At 35.6% G+C, this 25,741-nt stretch overlaps 1 protein-coding gene and 2 pseudogenes across 5 annotated transcripts; 2 read left to right on the top strand and 1 right to left on the bottom strand.

Annotated features, from left to right (window-relative positions):
* The first annotated feature begins 5,399 nt into the window (after positions 1-5,399).
* Positions 5,400-7,208, top strand: LOC105420504 (pentatricopeptide repeat-containing protein At4g21065 pseudogene; annotated as a pseudogene).
* A 457-nt stretch (positions 7,209-7,665) lies between these two features.
* On the bottom strand, positions 7,666-11,184 carry LOC18422004 (lysine--tRNA ligase, chloroplastic/mitochondrial pseudogene; annotated as a pseudogene).
* A 2,764-nt stretch (positions 11,185-13,948) lies between these two features.
* Positions 13,949-25,663, top strand: LOC18422001 (YbaK/aminoacyl-tRNA synthetase-associated domain-containing protein). Of its 5 annotated transcripts, XR_016054723.1 has the most exons (6): positions 13,949-14,358; positions 19,434-19,511; positions 19,676-19,760; positions 22,177-22,308; positions 23,595-23,683; positions 25,310-25,335. XR_016054723.1 is itself a non-coding variant. In XM_011622766.3 (5 exons), the coding sequence occupies exons 1-5, from the start codon at positions 14,023-14,025 to the stop codon at positions 25,445-25,447; spliced, it is 726 nt and encodes a 241-aa protein (XP_011621068.1). In that variant the 5' UTR covers positions 13,949-14,022; the 3' UTR covers positions 25,448-25,663. The 5 variants fall into 5 exon arrangements, 2 of the variants coding, with proteins under 2 accessions (XP_011621068.1, XP_088721707.1); XR_016054724.1 differs by lacking the exon at positions 19,676-19,760 and having other exon boundaries at positions 25,310-25,339; XM_011622766.3 differs by lacking the exon at positions 22,177-22,308 and having other exon boundaries at positions 25,310-25,663.
* Positions 25,664-25,741: the final 78 nt, after the last annotated feature.

Here is a 25,741-nt window from a genome sequence, read left to right as displayed (position 1 = left end):
TGATTGAGTAAAACTAATTTATCTTGAGATTCTTCATTAGGTTCTTCGAAATTTAGAATATTAAAATTCTCATGCAAGTACATCTATCATATAGAACAGAAAAGTGATAAACACAAAATACAGCTAAATACTAATAATATCTGTGTATACAAGTTTGTTACTGCCAGTATGGCAGTTTCTGAATACAAGGACTCCTAATAGGAAAAATGAATAGGATAAAAGCCATACTAAAAAAAAAAAATGTAAAATTAAAATCCTTTTTATTAAATCGATGGAGAAAATGGGAAGATCACAAGCTAAAAAAAAAGGGTAAAATTAAAATATAAAACAACAAATCACCGTACCTGAATTTGATGAAAGTTTGTTCTACCACGATCATTAAGCAAAAAGAATGGATCGAATTGATGAAGAACAGCTACATAAATTGAGTTTTGGCTGAAAACCCTAATTAGCTAAAACAAAACCAAAATTTCAGTCAAAAAATCCACTATCCGACATTTTTTTTGGTTCAATCCAACTCCAATCGATGTTTTATGGACTTAAAAAGTGATTCCCTTCCATTATTCATAAAAAAAAAAAAAAAAGACGAATGTTGATGAACTTTGATGAATTTTTTGCAAAAAAAGAGGAAGAACATGAGCTCAAATTTTTTTTGTAAAATTAAAATACAAATCAACAAATCATCATACCTGATTTTGATAAAAGCTTATACTCCCACGATCTTTCAGCAAAAAAAAAAACAGATCAAATTGATGACGAACAACCACAAAATTAGATTTTTGGCGGAAAACCCAAATCAGCTAAAAAATCCTCAAATTTCAGTCAATAATCTCACGAAAATTGGTTTTTTTTTGTTCAATCCAATCCCAATAGATGCTTTATATACTTAGAAAACTTATTCCCCTCCACTATTGAGCAAACAAAGATGGATTTTTACAGTTTGTTGGTAGAAAAAAGCTTGATTTTTGTGAAAAGGCTGTAAACTCAAGAGCTTTAGTGAGTCACCGTGTCGATACGAATGTGCCACTGTAGCAAATCATAAAGAATCGTCGATTTCCCTCTAGGATTGCCCTGTTCCATATTTTATGCTAGACTTGGCAAGGGATCACCGATTCTTGTGTCGAATTGGTCAATTCCATGCCGACTCACCGAGTTTTCAATCCATGATCTCAACATCGAGATGTATGAACATGAAAAAAAAAAAGTTTTTGAGTCCCATAAATAGTGCATCTTGCAACATATTATGTAGACCATCCATTTTCAAGATTTTCATATATTTATAGATCTACTTAATTTTAACTATTTTAAAAATTTAAAATTTTCTAATTAGATATGAGAATAGATTTTAAGATAATCCTAATAATTTTTTACAACAAAAATATATATTATAATAAAATTCAGAGGTGCGCCTTAATTGGAGTGTTTAAGGTTGCAATGTTATAGAAACCACACCCTAAATGAAAATACCAATATTTTAAAACCCATATAAGTGGGCGGCTCATTCACTCATAGGTCTTTGGATTATCGGGTCGGATCGGAATCAATTTTAATTGGTGATTAATATAATTAAATAAAATAGGAGTTTATGGAGTGAAGATTTAAGAGAACTAAAAAAATATTAGACAAGCTCGAAACGAGGGAAAAAATATGCAAGTGAGGGGGGTTGTAAGGGGTGAACTTCATCGAGACCCAAACCATCTCAGAACCAGTTTGGCTTCAACTGATTTCTATCCAGATCCGTGTTTTGAATCGCAAATCACCAGATTTTAAAACACAAGGGTATACTATTACATAAATTTGGAATTTTATTAGTCTTGTTTTTTGACATCCATAATTAACTATTTCTAAATTTTATTTTACTTGTTCACTCCCATTTATTCCCCATGATTGGATATATCGTAACAAGATTTCTCTTCCCTTTGATATCTTTATTCTCTTTTTTCATTATTTCCCCTCTTTGTTCTTTCTTTTGTTACTTTCTTTGTAACACCTTTCAAGCACATGCTCCTGCTTAATGAGCATTTATGTTAACGATTCGAGAAAAAAACGAAAAAGAAAAGAAAAGATAGACATGATTACTTTGGCAACTTGTTAACAAGTCAAATAGAACTTTCGACAAAGAGGTGTCAATGATGAGAGTTTAGAGGGAGAAAAAGAGATCAAGTAGGTAACACTCTAGTCATGGTTTTTATTTCCACTTGTACCACCTCACTTAACACCTTCGAAAGACCTGACTCGTAAACTATTTGAAAAAATGGGTAGGAACCTATCTTCCCCACTAAATTACATAGGGGCCATTTGGATACATGGAAATATATTGTCTGTGAAATATATTACGGGTGTAATACATGTATAATACATTACTGCGTAATACATTACCTGTAAATGGATTGGCACTATTTGGGTAGTATTTAGATGCAACTTGGGTAATACATTGCTACTGTTTGGCTATGCCTGGAAGTAATATGAGAAATGCATTACCATCCAAATGTGAAAAATATGGCTATGTTTGGCTAACATGATTAGACTTTGGTTTCAATGTGATAAGTTATTGGAATAATATGATTGGAATAACATGATTTTATTGTGATAAACTTTATTTTTATTTATTTTTTATAGAAGTCTTTCAAATGTATCTCTATATGTAATTTCAAATAAACAATAAATTTATGATACCAAAATCAAAATCTTTATGGTATAAGTTAAAAAATGGGAAGAATTTCAAATAAGCAATAAATTTATGATACCAAAATCAAAATCTTCATGGTATAAGTTAAAGAAAGGGAAGAAGTTTGATTAGTAAACTAGAAGGTTTGGTAATTGGTAGAAAAATTTAAAGTATTGGAGGAGATTAAAAATGTATCTTATTTCATTTGAGATTTTACTAATATCTTATGAGGATTATGTTGTGTGAAATTTTTTATTATGATTGTGTTGTGTAATTTCTCATTGATTGTCAATTATTATTTTTATTATTTTTGTTTTTATACAAGAGCTGATGGCAAGTTACAACCCAAATTGTGGATAGACGGATGTAGAAATTTTTTTATTATGATTGCAGTAGAAACTCATCAAGTTCTAAACTGTTCAAATCAATTTAGATTTATCCTTGATTTCACTTACCAATTATTAAAAAAATTTGTTTTGATATGAGAGTCAGATGAGGGCTATGACCCAAATTGGAGATAGAAGGAGGTAGAAAAATAGGGATAGAAGGATGTAGAAATTTTTTATTATGATTGCAGTAGAAAATTCTCCTCATCCACTTATTCAAATTAATTTCGATTCCCCATTACTTTAAAAAAAAATTTTTTAAGCGGGGATAGCACAAAGATGCAAGCGAAAGGTTTTCAAAGATTAGCTGTCAATTCATAATAGATTTTTCACCCCTTACAATGGATTTCGTGATTTTTGGATAAATCTTGATAATCTTAAATAATGTTTTCCATTTCCTTACTATTAGGGGATACACGCGAAATATTTTTATAGCCATCAGTTCATAATAGATTTTTCACCCCTCGCAATGGATTTCGTGATTTTTTGGGAAATCTTGGTAATCTTCGATAATGTTTTTCCATTTCCTTACTATTAGGGGATGCACACGAAAGATTTCCATATCCGTCAATTCATAATAGATTTTTCACCCTCACAATGGATTTCGTGATTTTTTGGAAAATCTTGGTAATCTCGGTAATGTTTTTCTATTTCCTTACTATTAGGGGAGGTTTGGATACCGTAAATGTACTATCTGTCAAATATATTAGGGGCGTAATACATTACTACATAATACATTACCTGCAAATGGATTCTCACTCTTTGGATTTCGTGATTTTTTGGAAAATCTTGGTAATCTCGGTAATGTTTTTCTATTTCTTTACTATTAGGGGAGGTTTGGATACCGTAAATGTACTATCTGTCAAATACATTAGGGGCGTAATACATTACTACATAATACATTACCTGCAAATGGATTCTCACTCTTTGGATAGTATTTAGATGTATGTTGGGAAATACATTGGTACTGTTTGGCTATGTCTCAAAAAATATGAGAAATGCATTACCATCAAAATATGAAAAATATGGTTATGTTTGGCTAACATGATTAGACTTTGGTTTCAACATGATAAGTCATTGGATAATATGATTGGAATAACATGGTTTTATTATGATAAGCTTTATTTTTATTTATTTTTTATAGAGGTCTTTCAAATGTTTCTCTCTATATAATTTCAAATAAACAATAAATTTATAATACCAAAATCAAAATCTTTATAATACAAGTTAAAAAATGGGAAGAAGTTTGATTAGTAAACTAGAAGGTTTGGTAATTGGAGTAGAAAATTTTGAAGCATTGGAGGATACTAAAGAGGTATCTTATTTCAATTAAACTTTTACTAATCTCTAATGAGGATTATGTTGCGTGGAATTTTTTATTATGATTGTGTTCTGTAATTTTTCATTGATTACCAATTATTATTTTTATTATTTATTTTTTATATGGTAGAAAATTGTCCCTCATCAAGTTCGACCACTGTTCAAATAAATTTAGATTTCTCCTTCTTTTCAATTACTAATAATTAAATTTTTTTGTTTTTATATGAGAGTCAGATGAGGGATACAACCCAAATTGGGGAGTGAGAGATATAAATTTTTGTTATTATGATTGCAATAGAATTTCTCCTCATACAATTGTTCAAATCAATATAGATTCCCCTTTTCATATACCCTAATTTCATTTTCTATTTACTTTAATACTTATAAGGTACAAAATATACTTGAGTGAGAGAAATGTTTTTTAAGCAGGGATAGAGCAAAGACACGCACACAAAAGATTTCCAAAGATTACTAACTTCGTAATAGATTTTTCACCTTCACCGCGCATGATGAATTTACTGATTTTTGGAAAAATATTGAATAATCTCGGTTAATGTATTTCTATCTCCTTATTAATAAAATGTACCCAAACGATATAAATCTAATATTTTCTTGTAATCTATTATGACGTAATACATTTCCACATACCCAGACAACTATATAAAAGAAAAAAATAAAAAAAAAATACTCGGGTCGGGTCGGGACTGGTTCAAGTCAATCCACATGCACCTAGACCCAAATAGTAATCGAGTCAAATATTTAAATCCAACCCGCCTAGTCTAATTCTTACCCAAACCCTGGTCTAGTCCGGTTGTCGGGTTCCGAGTCTGGGTCAATTGCCGCCATTACCTGTGATGGGTAGGGGTGGGAATGAGCTTATGGAGGGAGGAGTCGCTGTTAACGAATGGGGAGTTTTTGTGCAAAGGGTTAATGGTTACAAGCTCTCAAACTACAATGGCTGTAAATATTGGCTATAGAGATCTCTCATAAGTGTAAATTAGCACAGGGTATTTCTCTCTCATGACATGCGCCTTCTCTCTCTAGGACTACACCATCTCCACTATCTGCCATCCGCTTCGCAGCCCCACTCCAAGGGCAGAGAGGGCGAACAGGCCTGCCTCTCTCTCGTCAACTCCTGCACCTCCCTCTCTCACCTTACCCAACTCCACTCCCTCCTCATCAAAACATGCCTCAATTCCAACCTCTTAGTCGTCACTCTCTTCATCGCCATTGCCTCCCACCTTTCCGCCATCGGCTACGCCTCGGCCCTCTTCTCTCGCACCGCCCATCGCGACACGTTCCTCTTCAACACAATGATCCGAGGCCTTTCTCTCTCTGACCACACCGGGCACCAGGGCCTCTCTCTCTTCTCTCTCATGCTTCGGGATGGAATCACACCCAATAAATTCACATTCCCGGTCGCTCTCAAGGCTTGTTCTGGGCTGTCGGAGCCCATTGTAGTCCCACAACTTCATAGTTCCATTGTGAAATTCGGGTTCAATTCTGATCTCCACATTCAAAACACGTTGATACATGCGTACGGGAGTTGTGGTGATTGTGATATGGCGCGCCAAGTGTTCGATGGAATGACAAAGGAGGACACGGTGTCATGGAGTGCTATGCTCGGTGCATTTGTGAGGTGTGGTTTCTCTGGAGATGCAATCGCACTCTTTCGAGAGATGCAGGCATTTGGCGTGGTTCCTGATGAAATTACTGTTGTCAGTGTGCTAGGCGCCTGTACTGATGTTGGTGCATTAGGGCTTGCCAATTGGGTCGAGTTGTATGTAGAGAAGCAGAATGTGAAGCGCACAATTCCGCTGTGTAACGCGCTAATTGACACGTACGCAAAGTGTGGGAGTGTGGAGGAGGCATGGGGTGTGTTCAACAGGATGCAGGAGCGTAGCGTGGTGTCGTGGACAGCCATGATTGATGGTCTCGCTTCTCATGGCAGGGCAACAGAGGCTTTGATGTTGTTCTCGGAGATGCAAGGCCCACATGGGGTCTCTCCAGATGGCGTAGCGTACTTAGGAGTGCTCTCGGCATGTAGCCATGCGGGCCTCGTGGACGAGGGGTGGGCCCACTTTCGAGAAATGCAAGAAAGATATGGTTTAGCCCCTAAGGCCGAGCACTACGGATGTGTGGTGGACATGTTGGGTCGGGCAGGGCTCATCGACGAGGCCTACAGCTTTGTCAAAGAGATGCCCATAGAGCCCAACCCTATCATATGGCGAGCTCTTCTCAATGCATGTCGCGTACATGGCAAGCTCGAGTTCACGGAGCAAATCACCAAGAGGTTAATCGCCTCAGACCCTACCCATGGTTCGAATTATGTGATCTTATCAAACATTTATGCATCCCAAGAGCGATGGGGCGATAAAGCTCGTATTCGTGATATGATGAGTGGTAAGGGCATAAGGAAAGTTCCTGGATGTAGCTCGATCGAGATCAACAACACGGTCCATGAGTTTGTTGCCGGGGACAAGGAGCATTTTGCCAAGCACATAGAGATGTATGGCATGTTAGAGGAGATTGGGACACTGTTAAGGATGGCAGGGCATGTGCCTCACAAGAGGGAGGTTTTGCTAGACATAGATGAGGAAGACAAGGAGGGTGCATTGCGTTGGCACAGTGAGAAGCTTGCTTTGGCCTTTGGGTTAGTAAGGACCAGGAGGGGAACACCCCTTAGGATTGTGAAGAACTTGAGGGTTTGTAGGGATTGTCATTCAGCTTTTAAAGTGATAGCTGAGGCTTATGAGAGAGAGATTACAGTGAGAGATGGGAGCCGCTTTCATCTTTTCAAGGGTGGGTCTTGTTCTTGTAGAGATTACTGGTAGGATAGTCCCAAGATCTTAAGACCATCTCTTGTGATACAAAGCTCATTCTATAAATAGGAGGGAAACCACCCTTTCTCTCTTTATAGAGAAAATATGGATTCTTCTCAATTTGAGTGATTCCTGTTGTTGCCCTCCCCCCTCTCAATCACTGTCCAACTTCATTGAGTTTTTTCCTTCACCCTCCAACATTGATTGAGTGGTGATGATTCCATGAATTATGGTTATTTTTTTGACTAACTTATGTAATGTCTCTTGTAAAGAATTAAGAGCCGTACATGGGTTCCCAAAGAAATAGATTTATGTGAAATACATAACTGATTGGCTTTTGGTATCTCAGCAGAGGTCAAGATCTATGAGAGAGAAGCAACTCACAGAGCAGCAAATCTCAAGTGATGCAAAAAACCTTTGAAAATATGAATAGAAGAATGGTACTTTATTTTCCTAAGAAAACAAAGATTTATTGCTGAAGCTTGAGAATGGAGAAAGCAATGACATCTCGAATACTTGCAGAATCTTTGAGAAGCATCACAAGCCTGTTGATCCCCAGTCCCATTCCTGCAGCAAGTGGCATCCCATACTCTAAAGCTGTTACAAAATCTTCATCCAAAGTAACTTCATATGCCTCATCATCATTGCTTCCTTCTTTTCCATCCCCCAGTTTCCGAGTGGGCTGCTCTCTATTCATTATGCTGTTTTACTTGCAGCTCCAAGCTATCCTCTGATCCATGGGGTCCATTAATTCTGAGAAAGCATTTGCTAATTCACGACCACAAATGAACAATTCAAATCGTTCAGTCAAACCCACAATCCTTCTATGGGGTAGTCTAGCACGAATGTTGGCTGAACAAGTTTAGGCTCCACAACTGTCTCCAAAACCTCATTGAGGACATGGCCTACAGATGAGCTTGTCTCAATTGTGAACTTGTATTTGTTGTCAGAAGCAAGTCCAAGTGCTGTTATGGCAGCTGCTTTAGCAGCGTTGACATCATCACCCATCTCACTGAAATCAATCCCGGTGACTTTCTTGACCAGATTATGGATAGTTTCTCTTCTCCAAGGTCTTTCCAGAGATATTTCTGTTTCTGATAGACCACTCTAAGTTTCCCATTCACTAACAGAGAACATCGAATGACAATTTCCTAAGCCAACTTCGTCATGCTTTCATAGTCTGTATATGCTTCATATATCTCAATTGTGGTGAACTCAGGATAATGTCTAGTGTATAAGCCTTCGTTTCTAAATATGCAACCTATCTCAATAGATCATTCTCAAACTTCCCCAGCCAGCATTTGTTTTAGGTGAAGCTCTGTTGCAATCCTCAAATAAAGGTCTCGTCCAAGTGAATTGTGGTAAGTAACAAATGGCCTAGCTTCTGCACCACCTGCAGCTCCCTGCAAAACAGAAGTCTCGACTTCAACAAATTTCAAATCTTCCATTGATCTTCGAATCTCTGACACAATCTTTACTCTTGCTCGGTAAACAACTGCAACTTCAGGATTTGCAATCATGTCAACATATCACTGGTGATAACACTTATCAAGATCAGTAAGACCATGATACCCGTCTGGAAACGGGAGTAGTGATTTTGTAAGGGCCAAAAGAACTTAACATAAACAGAAAGTTCCCCTATCTCTGTCCACTTTATCGATCCACTAACACCTAGTATGTTCCCAATATCAAGAACCGTCTTCAACTGCTCAAATTGGTAGTCTTGAAGCTTCTCCTTCACAATACAGGCTGTACAGCTGAATTGTGCCAGAGTCATCTCTTAAAGTCAGAAAACCAAGTTTACCAAAAGCTCTTCATGCAACAATCCTTCCTCTGCTATAGATACTTAATCCTCTTCATTAAAAATCAATTTGAATTATGGTTATTTGAGAATTGTAGTTTGCCACCCTTGCAATGAAAGGGGAATGGAAGTCGAGCGAATTTATTATCATATTGTATATGATAAGGGAACATCATCTAAACCGTTGTTTATCTTTTTCTTTAGGGAAAATATAAAATGAGACCATTTACTTTTGGTCCAAGGATGTCACTATATCGTTGTTGTCGCTTAGATTTCAAATAAGGTAATTATAAATGTGTCATTGGCTAGGTTTAAAATTCAAAAAAAAATTTCTCAAATTTTGTGGTACAATACAAGCTATCCAATTTGAAATCCGATGGTTGGAGATCTCTGTGACCTCCTTGTAACATAGGTAAATGGTCTTATGGTATATAATCCCCCTTTCTTAAGGCAAAAAACTTGTTTAAATGTATTTTTAAGAACAAGGTAAAACAAAAAAAACAAATTAGAAAGCATTGTTTTTTTTCTTTCTTTTTTGCTTTAAACTATTTTGATTAAAAAATGATAAGTAAGGGAGAATGAGATTCAAATAAGTTTTATAGCAAAAATGGTATGCGTTTATCAAAAAGAAAATAAATAATATTTGAATCAAAACAATTTTTAATTAATTAAATAAGATTTAAACTAACGTTTAAATCACTTGAATACGCTTTTGAATAAGAAATAGGGTTCATTTCTGCCCCTAGAGAGAATATTAGGGAGAATATGTTTCAAAAAAGTATAGAAAAAAGACAATTTACTTTTAATACAAGGAGGTCAAAACTGATTTTGTTTGATAAGTGGGAGTTTTTGGAAGTGAGAGTTAAATGTCTCACTTCCATGTTTGATATTATTGTGGAAGCTATAAAATGGAAGAGTGGCCTTCCAAGTAGCTCGTTTTTAGTGTTAAAATGAGTTCATTTTTGGAAGACCTCCCTTCCATAAAAAATAATGGAAGAGCATTCTTTCATAAAGTAGGTGTTTAGAAGTGTATTATTGAATAGATGCAATTTACAAAAAAAAAATCTCGAATCTCGTGAGACGCAATCAGTAAAACTTGTTGGTTAACAAGTCTATATTATGAGTATGATTTTTTTCAAAAAAATCATTGGGTTTTTTTTTTAAAAAAATCTGTTAAGAATTTCAAGTTTTTGAAGAGATTTTTAAAAAATTGCATTTTTTATTTAATGGAACTGATATAAATCTATATTTTATATTTTTTCAAAAAAAAACTTTTCATAAAACTTACCTATAACTCTATCGATTTAATATTTTATAACTCTATCGATTTAATATCTTTGAATAACATATATTTCCTTCTAAAATGTCCAACAATACGCCCTTAAAAAAAGCTCAATATATCTTCCAAAAAATCATCCATCAAAATGACCATATATCTCAAAATAATAATAAGAGTAAGAGGAATAGTAACTAAATGCAAAATCTTATTTTTCCCCTCTAAACACAAAGCATTATTATTATAACGAGCAAGAAAGAGATTTAGTGAAAACTAAAGATTAAGGCAATTAATAATTCAGGTGAGCTTCGAATATTTCTATTTGCTTAAACATTTTGTTGCTTTCTTTCTACACATAGAAATTTAATTAATTCGCCTTTTGAATTATTGTTTTTAATTTAATTGGTGTATGCAACATAATTTGGATAGACCACTATTTTAGGTATTTAGGCTTTAGTTAACTGCAATCTTATACTAAAGGCCATTTTTTTTTTTTTTCTTCCAATAATCTCATATCTTGGGTTCTATTCTTGTGGTTTGCTAATGCAAGTCTTGTGTTTAGTTGGTATTGTTGTTGTGGTTGTTGATTGTATGCTCCCAATGATTCTATCATATATTTTATATCTTAAAAATACAGTTGTTGTGTATTTAATTTACTGAAAATTTACACAAAAAATTGTTAAGCATGCTCTTCTTATGTGAGCTCCGCCCACATCTCCTCTTCCTCCCAATCTGAGCTCAGTGCCATACCCCTTTCTCTCTACCTCAAACCCTCTCTCTCTCTCTTTCTCTCTCCCCCCATGTAGGCAGTGTGCCATACCCAATTTGAGCTTTGCCCTAAACAAATCCTGGTTTTGTTGAGCAACATGGTTTTGAACCTCAAAGCTATTGATTCTAGAAAAGAGTAGCATCCCCGCTCATTGGTTTCAGGTATCCAGGCTCGAGCTCCTCAGCCATTATTTCAAGGCCTCAACCAATCAAATCTACAGAGAGAAGGTTATGGGATTCATAATGTTGGGGTTTGAGATTTTTATATTTAATAGTGAATCTAGAGAGAGAAAGTGACACCCTATCTTAGTAAAATATGTTGTGATCAGCTCGTCACTTTCAATTCAGCTGAGCTGAGATTTCAAAGTTTGAAACCTTGATACGACACAACACCTGCATCCTTTCTCACACTGCAATCAGAGAGTTAAATTACTTTTACAGAGATAAATTGTGACCATCCTAGAATAATGAATACATTGAGAAAGGAGCTCAGCCGCATTCAAAGTTTGAAAGCCCTGATACAACACAACACTTATGCCATGCTCCTTTCTCACACTGCGCTCATTGGTTATTTTATTTTACTGATAATATATTTTTATATTTTTTCACAGATATATATTTTTATATTTTATTTTTACAGGTGCGAGTGCGAGTGCGAGTTTAAGAGAGGAGCGGGCTTCTAAAATTTGACGTGAAAATAATTTGTAACAAAAAAAAATTGAAATTAAAATAGTTTAGAAACTTGATATTGTTATTGGAACATCTCAGTCATCCATTCATATTTTGATGGTTGGATGGGGAAGTATATAGGTTTCATGAAGCAAGGGAAGCAGCTTGCCCCAGTGTCCGGGTTCGACTCAGGAATCAGTACTTACCGTGCCAGTTTCGGCACAAAATCGGAAACCGCCCGGGTTCCCAACCGGTTCTAGCAAAAAAAAAAATTGAAAATTAAAATAGTTTAGAAACTTGATATTGTTATTGGAACATCTCAATCATCCATTCATATTTTGACGGTTGGATGGGGGAAGTATATATGTTTCATGAAGCAAGGGAAGCAGCTTGCCCCAGTGTCCGGGTTCGACTCAGGAATCAGTACTTACCGTGCCGGTTTCGGCACAAAATTGGGAACCGCCCGGGTTCCCAACCAGTTCTAGAGGTTCCCACCCGGTTCTAGCCTTCACATGTGTGTACGTGTCCACATGTGCCACACACACTCCCACACAGCCTCATGTGAGTGAGGCGTGGCCATCTCACGAGAGTGACACGTGGCTGGCAACTCATCTCACGTTTGCCTCCATCATGTTTCCACATGCGCAACCAAAATTGAATACACATGACTTTATAGAGAACTAAGCAATACTCATCCTTCAATGTGGGATAATTCCCACAACCAAAAAATACAAAAAAAATTTTGTTGTCAAAAAAATATTTTTTTGAGTTCGAACCCCTTAACGCACAACCAAAAAATACAAAAAAAATTTTGTTGTCAAAAAAATAAACAAAGGTAGAAAATACTGTTGTAAAAAAATAAAAAAATAAAAGGCTTTTCAAGATAAAGATAAAAAAGATAATACAATATTTTTTTATTTTTTTTGTAAAAAAAATACAATTTGTTGTCAGAAAAAAGAAACAAAGGCAAAAAATACTGTTGTAAAAAAATATAAAAAATATAAAATAAAAGGCTTTTCAATATAAAGATAAAAAAGATGATACAACATTTTTTTATTTTTTTTGTAAAAAAAATACAAGGTAATATAACAAGTATTTCTTGCAAATAAAATAAAAAAAAGCATAAAAAAATAAAATGTACTTTGACAACATCATTTTTTTATTTTTCTTGTAAAAAAAAAAGAAAAGTAATATAACGAGCAAAAAAAAAATGTAGTACAACATCTTCTTCTTTTGTCAAAAAAAAAAATCAAAGATATTCAACAAGTATCATTTTTTTCTTGTAAAAATAAAATAAAAGATAACACAATAAGTATTTCTTGTCAAAAAATAAAAGGTATTTTCTTCATACAACCTAGGAATAAATGGTCTAATTATATATTTATTTTTATAACAAGATGGTCTTTAACATAAATTTAGTAATATTAATTTAAAGATAGGATTCATACAATGCAGCCATTTTAAATCTCTCTCTTTCTACTAACAATCTCTTCCACTAATTTATTATAGAAACTTAAAAAATTAAAGAAAGTTGGTACGCATTCTAATAATTTCTACATTGATAACCAAATCTTTTATTTTATTTATTAATTTTTGTATTATAAATCATGTAGTGTACTATTATTCTTACAGTTGTCAATAATGCATTTTAAATTAGATGATATTATAAAATATTTTAGATTTGTTATTATTTATATAATAAAATAATTATAAAAATATTGTTGGTATATAATATTATAGTTAGTTAGGTTGTAATAATCTGGGTTTTTTTAACGGATTAGAGTTTTCCGCCAATTCGAGATTTTAGTAGCCAAATTTTGATCAATTTAGTCAACTCTTTATTGTAGTCCATGTATGATTATATAATTAATCCATAATAATTCTATGATTTATTTTGTGTGATATAAATTTAATGGTTAACATAAGTTCATACAGAGAAAGAACATCTCAATTTTCACAAATTGATGAAAAAAATGAAAGTAAATAATGTAGTACCATCATTTCTTATTGGATTATTAAAAAACAACATTTATAATGAATTTTAATAAATTTTTCGAATTTTTTGAAACTTTAATCCTACCGATTAAGCCAATTCCCGATTTGAGTCGCCGATTCGTCGATCCGAATCAGATTTTGAAGTGCCCGATCCGAGTTACCGACCAGGTTTTTAAACCATTGGCCGGCCCTATTATTATTTCCCAAGTCGCTAACTATGAGCACAACGTCCTGGTCCTGGTCAGAACTTTACAATATACCGAGGATTTTCCAATCCAATTGAGAGAGAGAGAGAGAGAGAGATAGGGTGAGTTCGTATGGATTTGGACTCCCTACGTTTGCTTCAGACTCAAATCCTCCAACGACTATCTGAATTGGAGGCGTGTATGCTGCCTTCCGGCCAACAACAACACAGTAATATTTCGCCCACTCTGTATCAACAAGGAAAAGCAGAAGAAGATGAAGAAGACAATGAAAATATTCACCATTGCACCACCATGGAGTCCCGCATATCTCACATTCTTCGCTCAGGTGGAGTTGGAGATTTCGAGTTCAAGAGGGTGCCTTCGGATTACTATGAAAGAAGCCTTGAAGAGAGGCGCGATATCGTTGGGGCCCCATCGATCGATCATCTCTGCAAGAGCATCGTCCTGGTGTGCTTCCTAATCCTTTAATTCGATCTTATAGAAGCATGTTCTAGAAACAAATTACCGATAAATTTGATAATATTTTGTGGGTTTGCATTTGTGTTTGCTCTTTTATCTGCATGATTGGGTTTCCAGATTTTTGTTTTGGAGATCGCTCTTCTCTTGGATAGGTTTTGATTTATGAATCGGCTATGTATATGTTGAGTGCTTATTGTGGGTTTTTATAGCTTTACCTTTAATATTCTGCGCCTTGTTGCCATATATTTTGGAGAAGAGTATACAGTTTTTCACCATGATATGCATTTTAGGTTTGGGGCCATTGGATTACAAATACCAGGTAAAATGTTGGTGTTGTATTTGCATAATGGGAGATTACCCTAGGTGGTGTTGAGTATCTAAAATTATGATATTAGAGATTCTTGGGTTGAATAATGTTGGACCTTGTAGACCTTCAGTGTAGCATATGAGGCATATGGTGTGTTTTAATTTTACTGCCATGGCATTTTTTTTTTCTTATTTGAATGAGACTTTCATTGCCTTCTCCAAATTAGCGAAAATGAGAGAGAAAAAGTTTTGGGATCTAGATCATATTAAATGCTTTAAGAGTGAGGATCAAAGGGTCTTGGTGAAGGATGAAGAGATCAATGAAAGGTGAAAAGTTTATTTTTAAAAATTATTAAATAACGAACATAATGGGAACACAACGGTAGAAATAACTATTGGTGCAAATGAGGGCTGAGGTCAAGATACATTTGTAGGATTAGGATATCGAAAGTGAAATAAGCTTTGAAGAGGATGAAGATAAGAAATGATTTAGTAGCAGAGGGTATCCCAATAGAGGTTTAGAAGTGCATGGGGGAGATCAGCATTGACTGCCTGACCAATTTACTCAACAACGGGTTGAGAACAAAAAAAATGTCAAATGAATGGAGGAAAAGTACTGTAATACCTATTTACAAGAACAAAGGGGACATAGAATTGTGCAACTATTGATAGATCAAATTTATGAGCCACATTGTGAAGTTGTGGGAAAGAGTGATTGAGCAACAACTAAGGCATAAAATGAGTGTATTAGAAAGCTAATTTGGTTTTATAATAGGGAGGTCAACAATTGAGGCAATTCTTCTACGAGGCAACTGATTGAGAAGTTTAGGATGAAGGGAGAAGTCCTCCACATGGTTTTTATTGATCTAAAAAAACCTTATGATAGATTACCTCGAGATTTAATTTGGTAGGTATTGGAAAAGAAATGAGTCTCCAGATATTATATCGACTTGGTGAGAGAGATGTACAAGGGAGCGCTTACTAGTGTGCAAACAACTAATAGAGAGACGAGTGAGTTTTCAGTGTCAATAAGTCTACATCAAGCGTTCGCGTTGAGCCCATGCTTCTTTGTCTTAGTTATGGATGACTTCACGAGGCACCTACAAGATGACGTACCATGGTGTATGTTATTTGCGGATGACATACTTTTGATCGATGAGGCCTGAAGCGTCGTCAACACAAAGTTAGAACATTGGAAGGATGCTCTAGAATCTAAAAGTTTTAAGATTAGCCAAGCTAAGACAAAGTATATAGAATGAAAGTTTAGTAATAATAGGAGTAGAGATGAGGAAGTAGTTAAGATTAACGGTCAAGAAATACTAAAAACAGCGCACTTTTGATATCTTGGGTCAATAATCTAGGAAAATGGATAGATTGAAGAAAATGTCGCACATAGAATTCAAGTTGGGTGGGTGAAATGAAGATGTGCAAGTTGAGTTTAATGTGATTGCCACATACCAATGAAGCTGAGGGGGAAATTCTATAGGACAGCTGCTAGACCGATATTGCTTTATGGGGCAGAATATTGAGCGGTTAAGAAATAACATACCCATAGGATGAGTGTAGTTGCGCTGGGGATGTTGAGATAGATGAGTGTTAAGAGAAGAAGAGATCAAATTCGAAATGTATACATTTGAGAGAACTTAGGTGTGACTCTAATAAGTGATAAGATGAGAGAAAGTAGGCTTGGGTGGGCTGGACATGTGCAATGTAAACCCAATACAACACTTGTTTGCCTTTTTTCTTCATTTTGATAAGTTGGGGTAGACTCCTGTGTTATAGTTTACTACATTGGACTTTAGAAATTTGTGATTCTTATGGAATTTAATTTTGCATTGCAAGGGCGGGGGGGCGGCCCCAACTCCTCTCTATCTCTCTCTCTCTCTCTCATTATGTTTTTTTCACTACATTAACCAGGCCCCCACCTGTATTGATTTTTATGAAAATTTACAATGGGTGTGGAGCTAGATTTTGTTTTATTTAGTTTTTATAGTGAGCCTCATTACAAGTTTCTCTCTAATCTATGTAGATAATGACCTCACTACATTTGATCTGTTTCATTCAAGGTCAAGGTCAATTGGAAAGTCATATTTCCCATCTTTCATGTATGAGTTTTTCTATTTCATTCCTTCGGGGATTATTTTTGATTTTGGGAGGGGGATATTATTCTGAAATTTTCATATCCTCTTCCTCACGATACCTTGAATGGTACGATAACAGTCTTCCTTTGTTTGCCTTTCTTGTCATATGACCCAATCTAGAGAAGAGAGAGAAGCACTCCAAAATTTGTCAAGAAGCTTGTTATCGAACTTCTTTTGGAACCAAATCGTTAGGAAGCTTTGGGTGTTTGAGAAGGCTATGACTTTGGTATGGAATGTCCACGTGATTGCTTTCCAAATCTCTTCTACAAAGGCACATGAAATGAAGAGATCATCATGATCATCAATCTTGTTTTACATAAAAAAGCATCTATCTCATCCATGGTAGCTTTCCTTTTGTACTCCATCGGTGGTCTTTTGATGAGCTATCCATGTGAACCATGAAGCCCTTGGCTGCCTGTATTGGTTTCTTCCATATTGTCTCAAGTTTTTGTTTTGGCTTCTCCATGTTCCTTTAGACACCTAGTGCATATCTTCGAAGAAATTTCTTACCTCTGGCCCTGCAGTAACTTGGAATCAAGTTTGGCGTGAATGCAATTCACATGCCAAAGAAAGTGCTAATACTAAAGTGACTGAGTAATTTGTTGCAGCCTCAGTCACTACTTATGGCTGGTGAAGTGCAGCACCATCTTCTCTTTTTGTCTTTTCCTCATTTTGTTCAGGGCTTCCTGCTGGGGAGCCTAATTTTTTGGATGCATACAAGCCTTGTTCTTTGCGGCGATATTTTGTGAATACAATGTTAACTTTATATATAAACAAAGAAGATATGAGGTATTTTCTGAAAGTAGCTTCCACATCTGTAATTCCTCCTACTTATCGGAGGAGAAAGTCTGTATCTATTCCCATCCCAAAATTGGGAGATGGATATGGATCTTCTAAAGCTGAAATTCTTATGGTTTCTTCCCCTTAAAACTCATTCAAAGGCCCCTCGTTTTTGCCATGGTCCAAACTCTTTTTTAATGGAAGTGTTTCATATATTTCTTTCTAAGCCCAATATTCATTCCCAGCAGTTCTAGAATTCCATTTGAAGAACTTCCTATTAATTGTGCCTATTCTTGCAATGGCATGGAGGATATGTTCTAATAGGAATGGTCTGGCAAAATATCAAGAAGCTCTCTAGTAGCTCTGGATCAAGGTCTCAAAATAACATGTGAATCCCACTCTTGTATACTAGGCTCATGATCCGTAACGATATGGAATCAGGGAACCTAACTTGACTGAGAGGCCTATAGGTACAGAACGCGGTCCTCATAGTTGTGGATCACGGTTCCATCTTCGTTCACGCTTTGGGAATAAGGGAACACATTTCCATTGTGGGATCTTCACCTTGGCATCATGATAACTATGGTAATGCCATTGGAGACTCCAGCAACTTTCCTATTTAGGCACCTAAGGTGGATACCTCCCCTTTATTAAATGCTCACCTTGTCTCACTTTTATTGCCATTGTATCAAGTGAGTAATATATAGTATGATGTACATTGTTTATTACCAAGGAGCTTTATTTTAATTATCTATTTTCAAGAACCTTTATTTTAATTTTTTATTTTCAGTTCTTTATTTTAATTTTTTATTTTCAGTTCTTCTTTAATAATTTCTTACAAAAAAGAAAAGATGTTTTTGGAAAATTTCCTATTAAGCTTAGATCCATGAGTTGTTTCAGTTTATCAGGCCTGAGTCCCTGGCTGGGTTTAACTTTTTGAACTTTTACGGTCGTAAACACAAGGTGAAAAAGTGTTTATCAGATTTATGATAAGGGTTGCTCCATTCTAGCACATGTTTGGCTGCAAAGGCGCCTGCGTCATATCCAAGGTCAGGAAGTGTTGGTGGATTCATGGATGTACTCTGACACCATGGACAAAGTTTGCATGAAAACTTATTAATTTTGACTTGGACTGGAACAAATTTCCATATCTTTTTAGGGTCCCATACCATATGAGCCATATGGTTGTCAAAACCCAATGACCATGAGATTATCACCATCCCATCAATTGGTTGGGGGGAGTGGTCCCACCATACATTTCAATCAATGAACTATTTGTCCCTACTTTCTCCCCTTCACGATCCAACCAATTGATTGTACAATGATAAGCCACATGGTTATAGTTCCTACTATGACCATGTGGATCATATTCAATATGTCTAATGTTATTTGTACACCTAAATGCATTTCAAAATTCATTACCTAGGGATGGTCATTGAGATTGCTCATTCATCATAACGTAGATCTCAGACAACTTATGTGTTCTAATTGTTTCAGTCAATTCCTTATCCGGTTTACGTGCAACATTTGATTGCATTGTTTTGGCAATGGAAATGTGTATAATGTTTTATTTTCAGCATTATTTTTCTCCATTTCTTTGTCTTAAATTATGTCAAGACAAGTTTTTGCTTATCATTTCATCATAAAATAATTTTAAATGAGTGAGTCCTTATCATTTCAACATGAAATAATTTTTAGATGAGTGAGAAAGAGCTACTTTTGCCTTAAAAATAGTTGAGTTCTATGTTTTAGTATTTGGTGAGAAAACTGCCTGATATTCCACCATATGGTCTGAATGGATATTCTGAATTCAATCTTTCTCTTTCTCTGTCTCAGACTAATACTCAAGCCCATGCAAGTGTTACTGATTGCAGTGATCCCAAAAATTCAAAATATTATGTAGTCGTCATTCAGGTACTACCAATACTCCAGTTACTTTCTCAATTTAAAAAGAAAATGCTTCAGTAGTTCTTCATAGTCAAAACAGTTTTTTGAATTACTTTTATCATGATTCCATGTTTACAAATTGAGGTAGCTGTCACCAGTCTTATGTTTGCTTTGCATTTGATCTATTGCAGTATACAGCTCGATTAAATGCCGAAAATGTGAAAAACTTTCTACACACACTTAACAATGGAAAAATACCAAAGAAGAAATTCAATTGTAAGTTCTGCTTTTCACAGTAATAATTCTGACATAAAGAGAGATTCTAGCATATTCTATTATATTACCTAATTGTCTAGCATCATAATGCAGTAGTTTATTAATGTTGGGGATTCTATATATCCATGGAACTTGGAGTTAGATTATTTTTATTCTTAATCTCTATTTCCATGTTTTCCTCACAACTAACACCTTCGTCTATAATTTTAATGATTTTTGTTTGATAAATTCAATATTGATTACATTCATAGAAGAAACTAAAGGTTGGTTCAATGTCTGTTCTGTTGATTCTGAGGACCATCTTTTCTTGAAGTTCCTCAGCATATTTTCATGAGCTTTTCTCATGTGATACTCTTGGGAGAAACACCTTCCATTCTTAGCAATAGCATAGCCAGTGTTGGAGAGTTCTACATTTGCTAGCTATATGCTCTATCTACTTATTATTAACGGAATGAAGTGCTTTTATCTCATGTGGGTAAGAATTTCCTCTTTCACAGTTTCTAATTAGATGGGTGGTGTGTGCTGTCTAGTTGGCAGTCTCATTGTGCTATCTTAGTTTGTAAATTTTGAAGCAGATTCATAACTTCATTTCAAAATCTTTATATAAATGAACGTTGTATATATAAAGCCCACCTTAATTGGTGCCGAGCTCATTTTGCTAGCTACTTTTGAATGCAACACATGAAATACAGAATCTTCAGTTTCAAATAGCAGTAGATTGACCACCTACGGTATGCATTTATGATGGTTGATGTCTAAAGAAGAAGAAAGATTCTAGTCTTTGATAACAAAATTGGCTTGCACGTCCATATCCACTTTACTTTATCTTATCGGATTCTATCTAAGTCTGCTCAATCAACCTTGATATTCATTTACACCTTTTACTTTTTGAAAGGTGCAAACTGATTCTTAAGCACATTGGTATACCTGTTGGAAATGTGAGAGATCCTGAGTTAAATTTCAGTGCTGGGGAATTCAGTTCGAAGGGGTGCCTTAGCAAGTCTTGCCATTTAAATGTCAAATACTTGGAAATAGAGTTCAAAACATTAATCTTGGACAAAGATTCAGTCCAAGCAAAAACTGAGTGGGTTCTCAACTCTACAAGATTTCTATTTTATACTGGAAAAGAGAAAAAATATCTAAAAATGATGAAAATCGAATTCATACCATTACAGTGCATACTTCAAGCCTTGAAAGATCACCTTCTTTAACATGGTGTTGTAAAAGGGTCAACATCAAGATCTGAGATCCATTAACGGTGCAATTGCAAGTGACTTACTTAAGCTGTGAAATTCTCCAAGTTGAACTTCGTTGATGACACATTGGTGCACAAAAAATTTAGATTGTACGTATAGCTGCTTCTTGTTGTCCTACCATGACACATCTTGTTGATGGGTATTTTGAACTACTAAGTCGCTTCCGTCTCTGACATTGATTGAAATCAACTGTGGATCTTTTGGTGCATGTGAGCAGGCTTTGTAGGTTACTTTCTTCTGTTCGATTCAAGGACAATAAGAATTTGGTTATAATCATGAGCTATTCTTGTATGTTCAAGTTGTAAGATTTTAATTTATTTTAGAGGTTCCTTAGTTAAAGTTCAGATGCATCAGCCAGTTGTACCCTTGTCTTCGTGATAATTCTGTGCTTTTGAACCCCCATTAAGTAGTGGGAGCCAAGCGAATGAGCTGGTGCTTAGGATTCATGGAAACCACCAGGTTGTAGTTGCAACAAAGTTTTGGTGGATATTGCTCACTAAACATCTGCTGCCACCTTTTTGAGCTTTGGTTCCCACCTCTTTGACGTATACAGGGTCCTGTTATTTTTTGTAGGTAGATGTAATTTTTTGGATGTGTAGCTTTTTTTGCGACCTAACAGTGGTCTTCTTATTGAGCACCTAGCATGTGGGTTGCAATTTTTTGTACCTAGACACTTGTATACTCTTTTCCTCTTAATACGAAAGTTAAACACTTTGTATACTCTTTTCCTCTTAATACGAAAGTTAAACACTTTGTATACTCTTTTCCTCTTAATATGAAAGTTAAACAGTTTCAATGGAAAAAAGAAAAGAAAAGAAACACCTGCCATGAGCTTCACATGGAAATTTTCCTGCTATCGTTGACACTCCATGGCTATTCATCTACCTTGAGGATTAAGGGCACATCTATGTCTACCCTCCTCCAACATTGTGTTTTATGGACATTGTTTTGAGTAGTCCAAAAGATTCTCAAGCTGCTTCATAAATGTACAATGAGATCGAACTGGATTTTCACTCTATGTTCAAGTTCCTTGTATGTTCATTGTGATTACAAAATGTGTTTTTTTGTATAGGGTGGTACAGGAGACCATAGATATAATCTTTTGGTAGTCCTTGTACATTTGTCATGGACTTTTTGAAAATGATTAGGCGAGCTTTCAGGGGGAGGTGGGGACAATAACTTCTCATCATCGTCAGAGCCTTTTCCCAACTAATTAGGGCCGGCTAAGGGGACAACAGCTTCTATGGACTTTAAAATGGTTGCACCAGGCATATCAACCGGCAATCCTAAAGGTTAGCTTGAAAGCTTGGGTACTCAGTGGATCTTCAAGGCTTTTGTATCTACTTGTATTTCTGATGCAGGTTGCCAAGTTTCTCTTACTCCTTGTAAGCTGTATATCTTCTTTTACTTGATGAAAGTTCTTTTCATTGAAGAAGAAATAGAAGAAACTATGACATAGAATACATTCAACAAGATCTGCACATTGAAATCCATAGCAAATTTCATTTCATTTGGACCTGGAAATAAAAAATGAAACTAAAATCTGGTTTTATAAAATATATAGGAATTGGTGGCAAATTGTCATTCAAATGTCTTGTGTTAGAAGATGAAAAGATGGAAATCCTGGTGACCCAATGCTTGTACATTCTTCTGAGGAACTAGTTTACTTTACTCATTCTGGAATTTTGATCAATTCCATGGGCTTTGGGGTTGGCTAGAAAGCCACCCAATCCCTGCTACATTCCAGCTACCTCTCAGAAGCCGCACCACAAGCCAACCTCCAATTTAAGAACTACTGGCAGTTGAAGGGACAAATATGAAAACAAAAGGCAAGAGTCTTTGACCAAATACAAAGCAAGGTTTCCATTTTGTAAAGAGATTAAGAAAACCAAAGGTGAGGGCAGGAACTGTGTTTATCTAGATCCCTTCTAATAGACTATCTCTTATTGGATAGGCATTTGAAGTTCTCCCTAGAATGAAGTTATCTGCTAGGAGCGAATAATTGCACCAATGCCAACAAAAGCTTGTTTTCTCTATCTCATGGTTTGCCATTGCATTTCTGGTAATTACGAATGTACTAACTCCTTGATAAGTCAAAAATCACATCCACTTCTTCCTACTTGAGGATTCACCATTCACTTCTCGTTCTAGATTAAAGTGATCTCTTTGCTATACATGAACTTGGGCTTTTCCCATGGAATATCAATAGGTTTACGCACGCCTCCATTAGCCGGCCAGAAAATGCATCAACTGTTACAGTGTCCTTGAGGGTAAAGAGGGTCAAACCCAATGGATGCGTTCGTGTCTGGTCTATAGGTGTATCCATAGGTATTCATTCATGCGTTAGTTCTGCATGTTTAAGTTTCAGTTCTTGAATTAAATTTGGTAAAAAAAATCAAATGCTTACATGTATGCATACCCTAGAGAGAGAGAGAGAGAGAGAGAGAGAGAGAGAGAGAGTGTGTGTTTTTTTAATCATTGTGCTGGTTTTGTGCACTTAATTGGGCTACTTTTTGCCACTATGCTTTGCATCATTATGTTTGGGATTGACAAACTTCTTGTTGCCATGTGGGTGTAGTAAGACTTGCACCAGAGGAGGAATCATCAAAGTTGACTGGATATGAGCATAATGCAGTCACACCTATCGGCATGAAGACTGACATTCCGGCAAGTGGACATCCCGTTTCCTGTTTCTTTCCCATGAAATATATTGCTCTTATTTTAATTTGCATTAAATTATTTGATGATTTCAAAGCACTTTCATGTGCATTATTAGTGAGCATTAACTTACCCCAGGTAACGTGGCCCAAAATGGTTTGCTGAGAAACATCTACTGCCAAAATGTAGACCAAGGATTTTTCCCCCCTCCCCCCCCCAAAAAAAGAAAAGAATGGAAAAAGAAATGCTCACGGTTAACTGGACTATAATTTAATCAAGATTTATCTTGAAAAGTAGCACTTTAATTTTAAAAAATGTGCCACTTTTTTTTAGTTTGAAAAGTGGCACATGAATTTAATCAAGATTTATGGGGTCCGCCAGTCAATTCTAATAGTTTCAGGGGTTCAAGAATTGCAGATAGATGTCCCATTTATGTTTAATCAATGCATTTTGGTCTTCTGTGGAATGTTGAGATATGGGATAGTGCTCCTTGATTTTGGGTTTTCCTTGTGAACTTGTGACTTGTCATCACTTAGAAATCATAGTTGCTTGGACAATTGGGACAGAGTCGTATTGATATGCTAGTGTAAAATTGTATAAGTTACACTTAGTTTGTGCAATTTACAAACATTAGAGTTATAAAGAACACAAGTTTAGATATAAACAAAGTTGTATATATTGAAAGTTAACGATAAGTATATGATTTCACACTAGTGTGTATAGTACAAGGTACACAAAAGCCGCCCATCTACATCCTCTCTGTTTATGTCCTAATGCTACTCAAAGGGTCACCCACCATCCTTCCTCATGGATGGACAGTTTAAATGAGTTCATTTTGAGAAGGGCTCATCCTCATCATGCAGCTGACTTTTGAGAATGAATGGTCAAGTGTCCTTTGCCATCATCATTGTCAAAACCTTTTTCTAACTAATTGGGGTCGCTACACAAATCGTGGCCTGCCATTTTGCTCTATTAAGGGCTATACTTTCAGTGAGGCCACAAGTCCCCATGTATTTTCTTATATATTTTTTCATTATTTCCAACTATGTCCTTTTGGGCCTTCCTCTTGCCCTTTTGAGCTTTCTACTTCAACTAACTCACACTTCTTAGCAGGTATTGTATGGGATCTTTTGTATACTTTATTTATACGCACTGTGTAGCATGCTAATCGAAATATGAGAACTTTGTATAAATGCAAATTTGGGCTTTGGGGTCCCGAATAATTTCGATAGGATTTCTCATAGTTGGGAAGGAGCTAGAAAATTGCAAGAAACCTAGGTGCTACCAACCCTTGACCAACTCTTCTTCATTATATGCTGCTGAGTTTTTTCAAATCTTTGACAAATTCCATTAATTCTTGCTCAATTATAGAAAATATAGGAAATTAGTTGTTGACAGCTTATGCTTACCCCACATTTCTTTCATATTACTTGTTGGTCTTGCATTAATGCCCCCCACCTTTTAATGTTATTTTATTTTTTTTAATTTCTGCCTTTACAACATCAAGATATCCATTGTAATATATATTAATAGGCATATTTAGGCCTGGAAAATCTCATATGCCATAGACCACCGTAAAAATAGAGGAATAAAATATCAACATAAATACATATTGACTTAAAATTTTAAATGCAGGTGATCCTGGACCAAGCAATAACAAGGCTTCAACGGGATTTCTTCTGGTTGGGAGGCGGCGAAGTGGATTTAAAGCTGGGCATCAACACATCCCAATTCATCAATTTTATTAAACCTTTCTTAGTCAATTGTAGCTAATTTTTTGTCTCTTATTTAATTTGGTCTTTTTTGTTGACTATTGGACGAGTTTGAGCCATTGGATCTCCTTAGAATTTGCATCGGACGGTCGCTGCCTTGGCTCGGGACTTGATTTGGTCTTTCTGTTACGAGGCAGAGGCTTTGTTTATCTATATATTTAGTGTTGATATGTTTGTGGTACCTCGGGAGTTAAATAAGATGTCGGGGTTTTCTAAATGGAAGAAAGGAATGGTGGGGGAACATTCTGGGAATGATCGCTGCCATTGTCGCTGGTTTAATGTTGGGTCGCAGGTA

This window comes from Amborella trichopoda, chromosome 4 (genome assembly GCF_054954075.1).
Source record: "Amborella trichopoda isolate Santa Cruz 75 chromosome 4, AtrichopodaSantaCruz75HAP2 v2.0, whole genome shotgun sequence".
Taxonomy (NCBI): domain Eukaryota; kingdom Viridiplantae; phylum Streptophyta; class Magnoliopsida; order Amborellales; family Amborellaceae; genus Amborella; species Amborella trichopoda.
The sequence above is the reverse complement of the archived record's forward strand: the minus strand, read 5'-3'. Positions and strand labels throughout refer to the sequence as shown.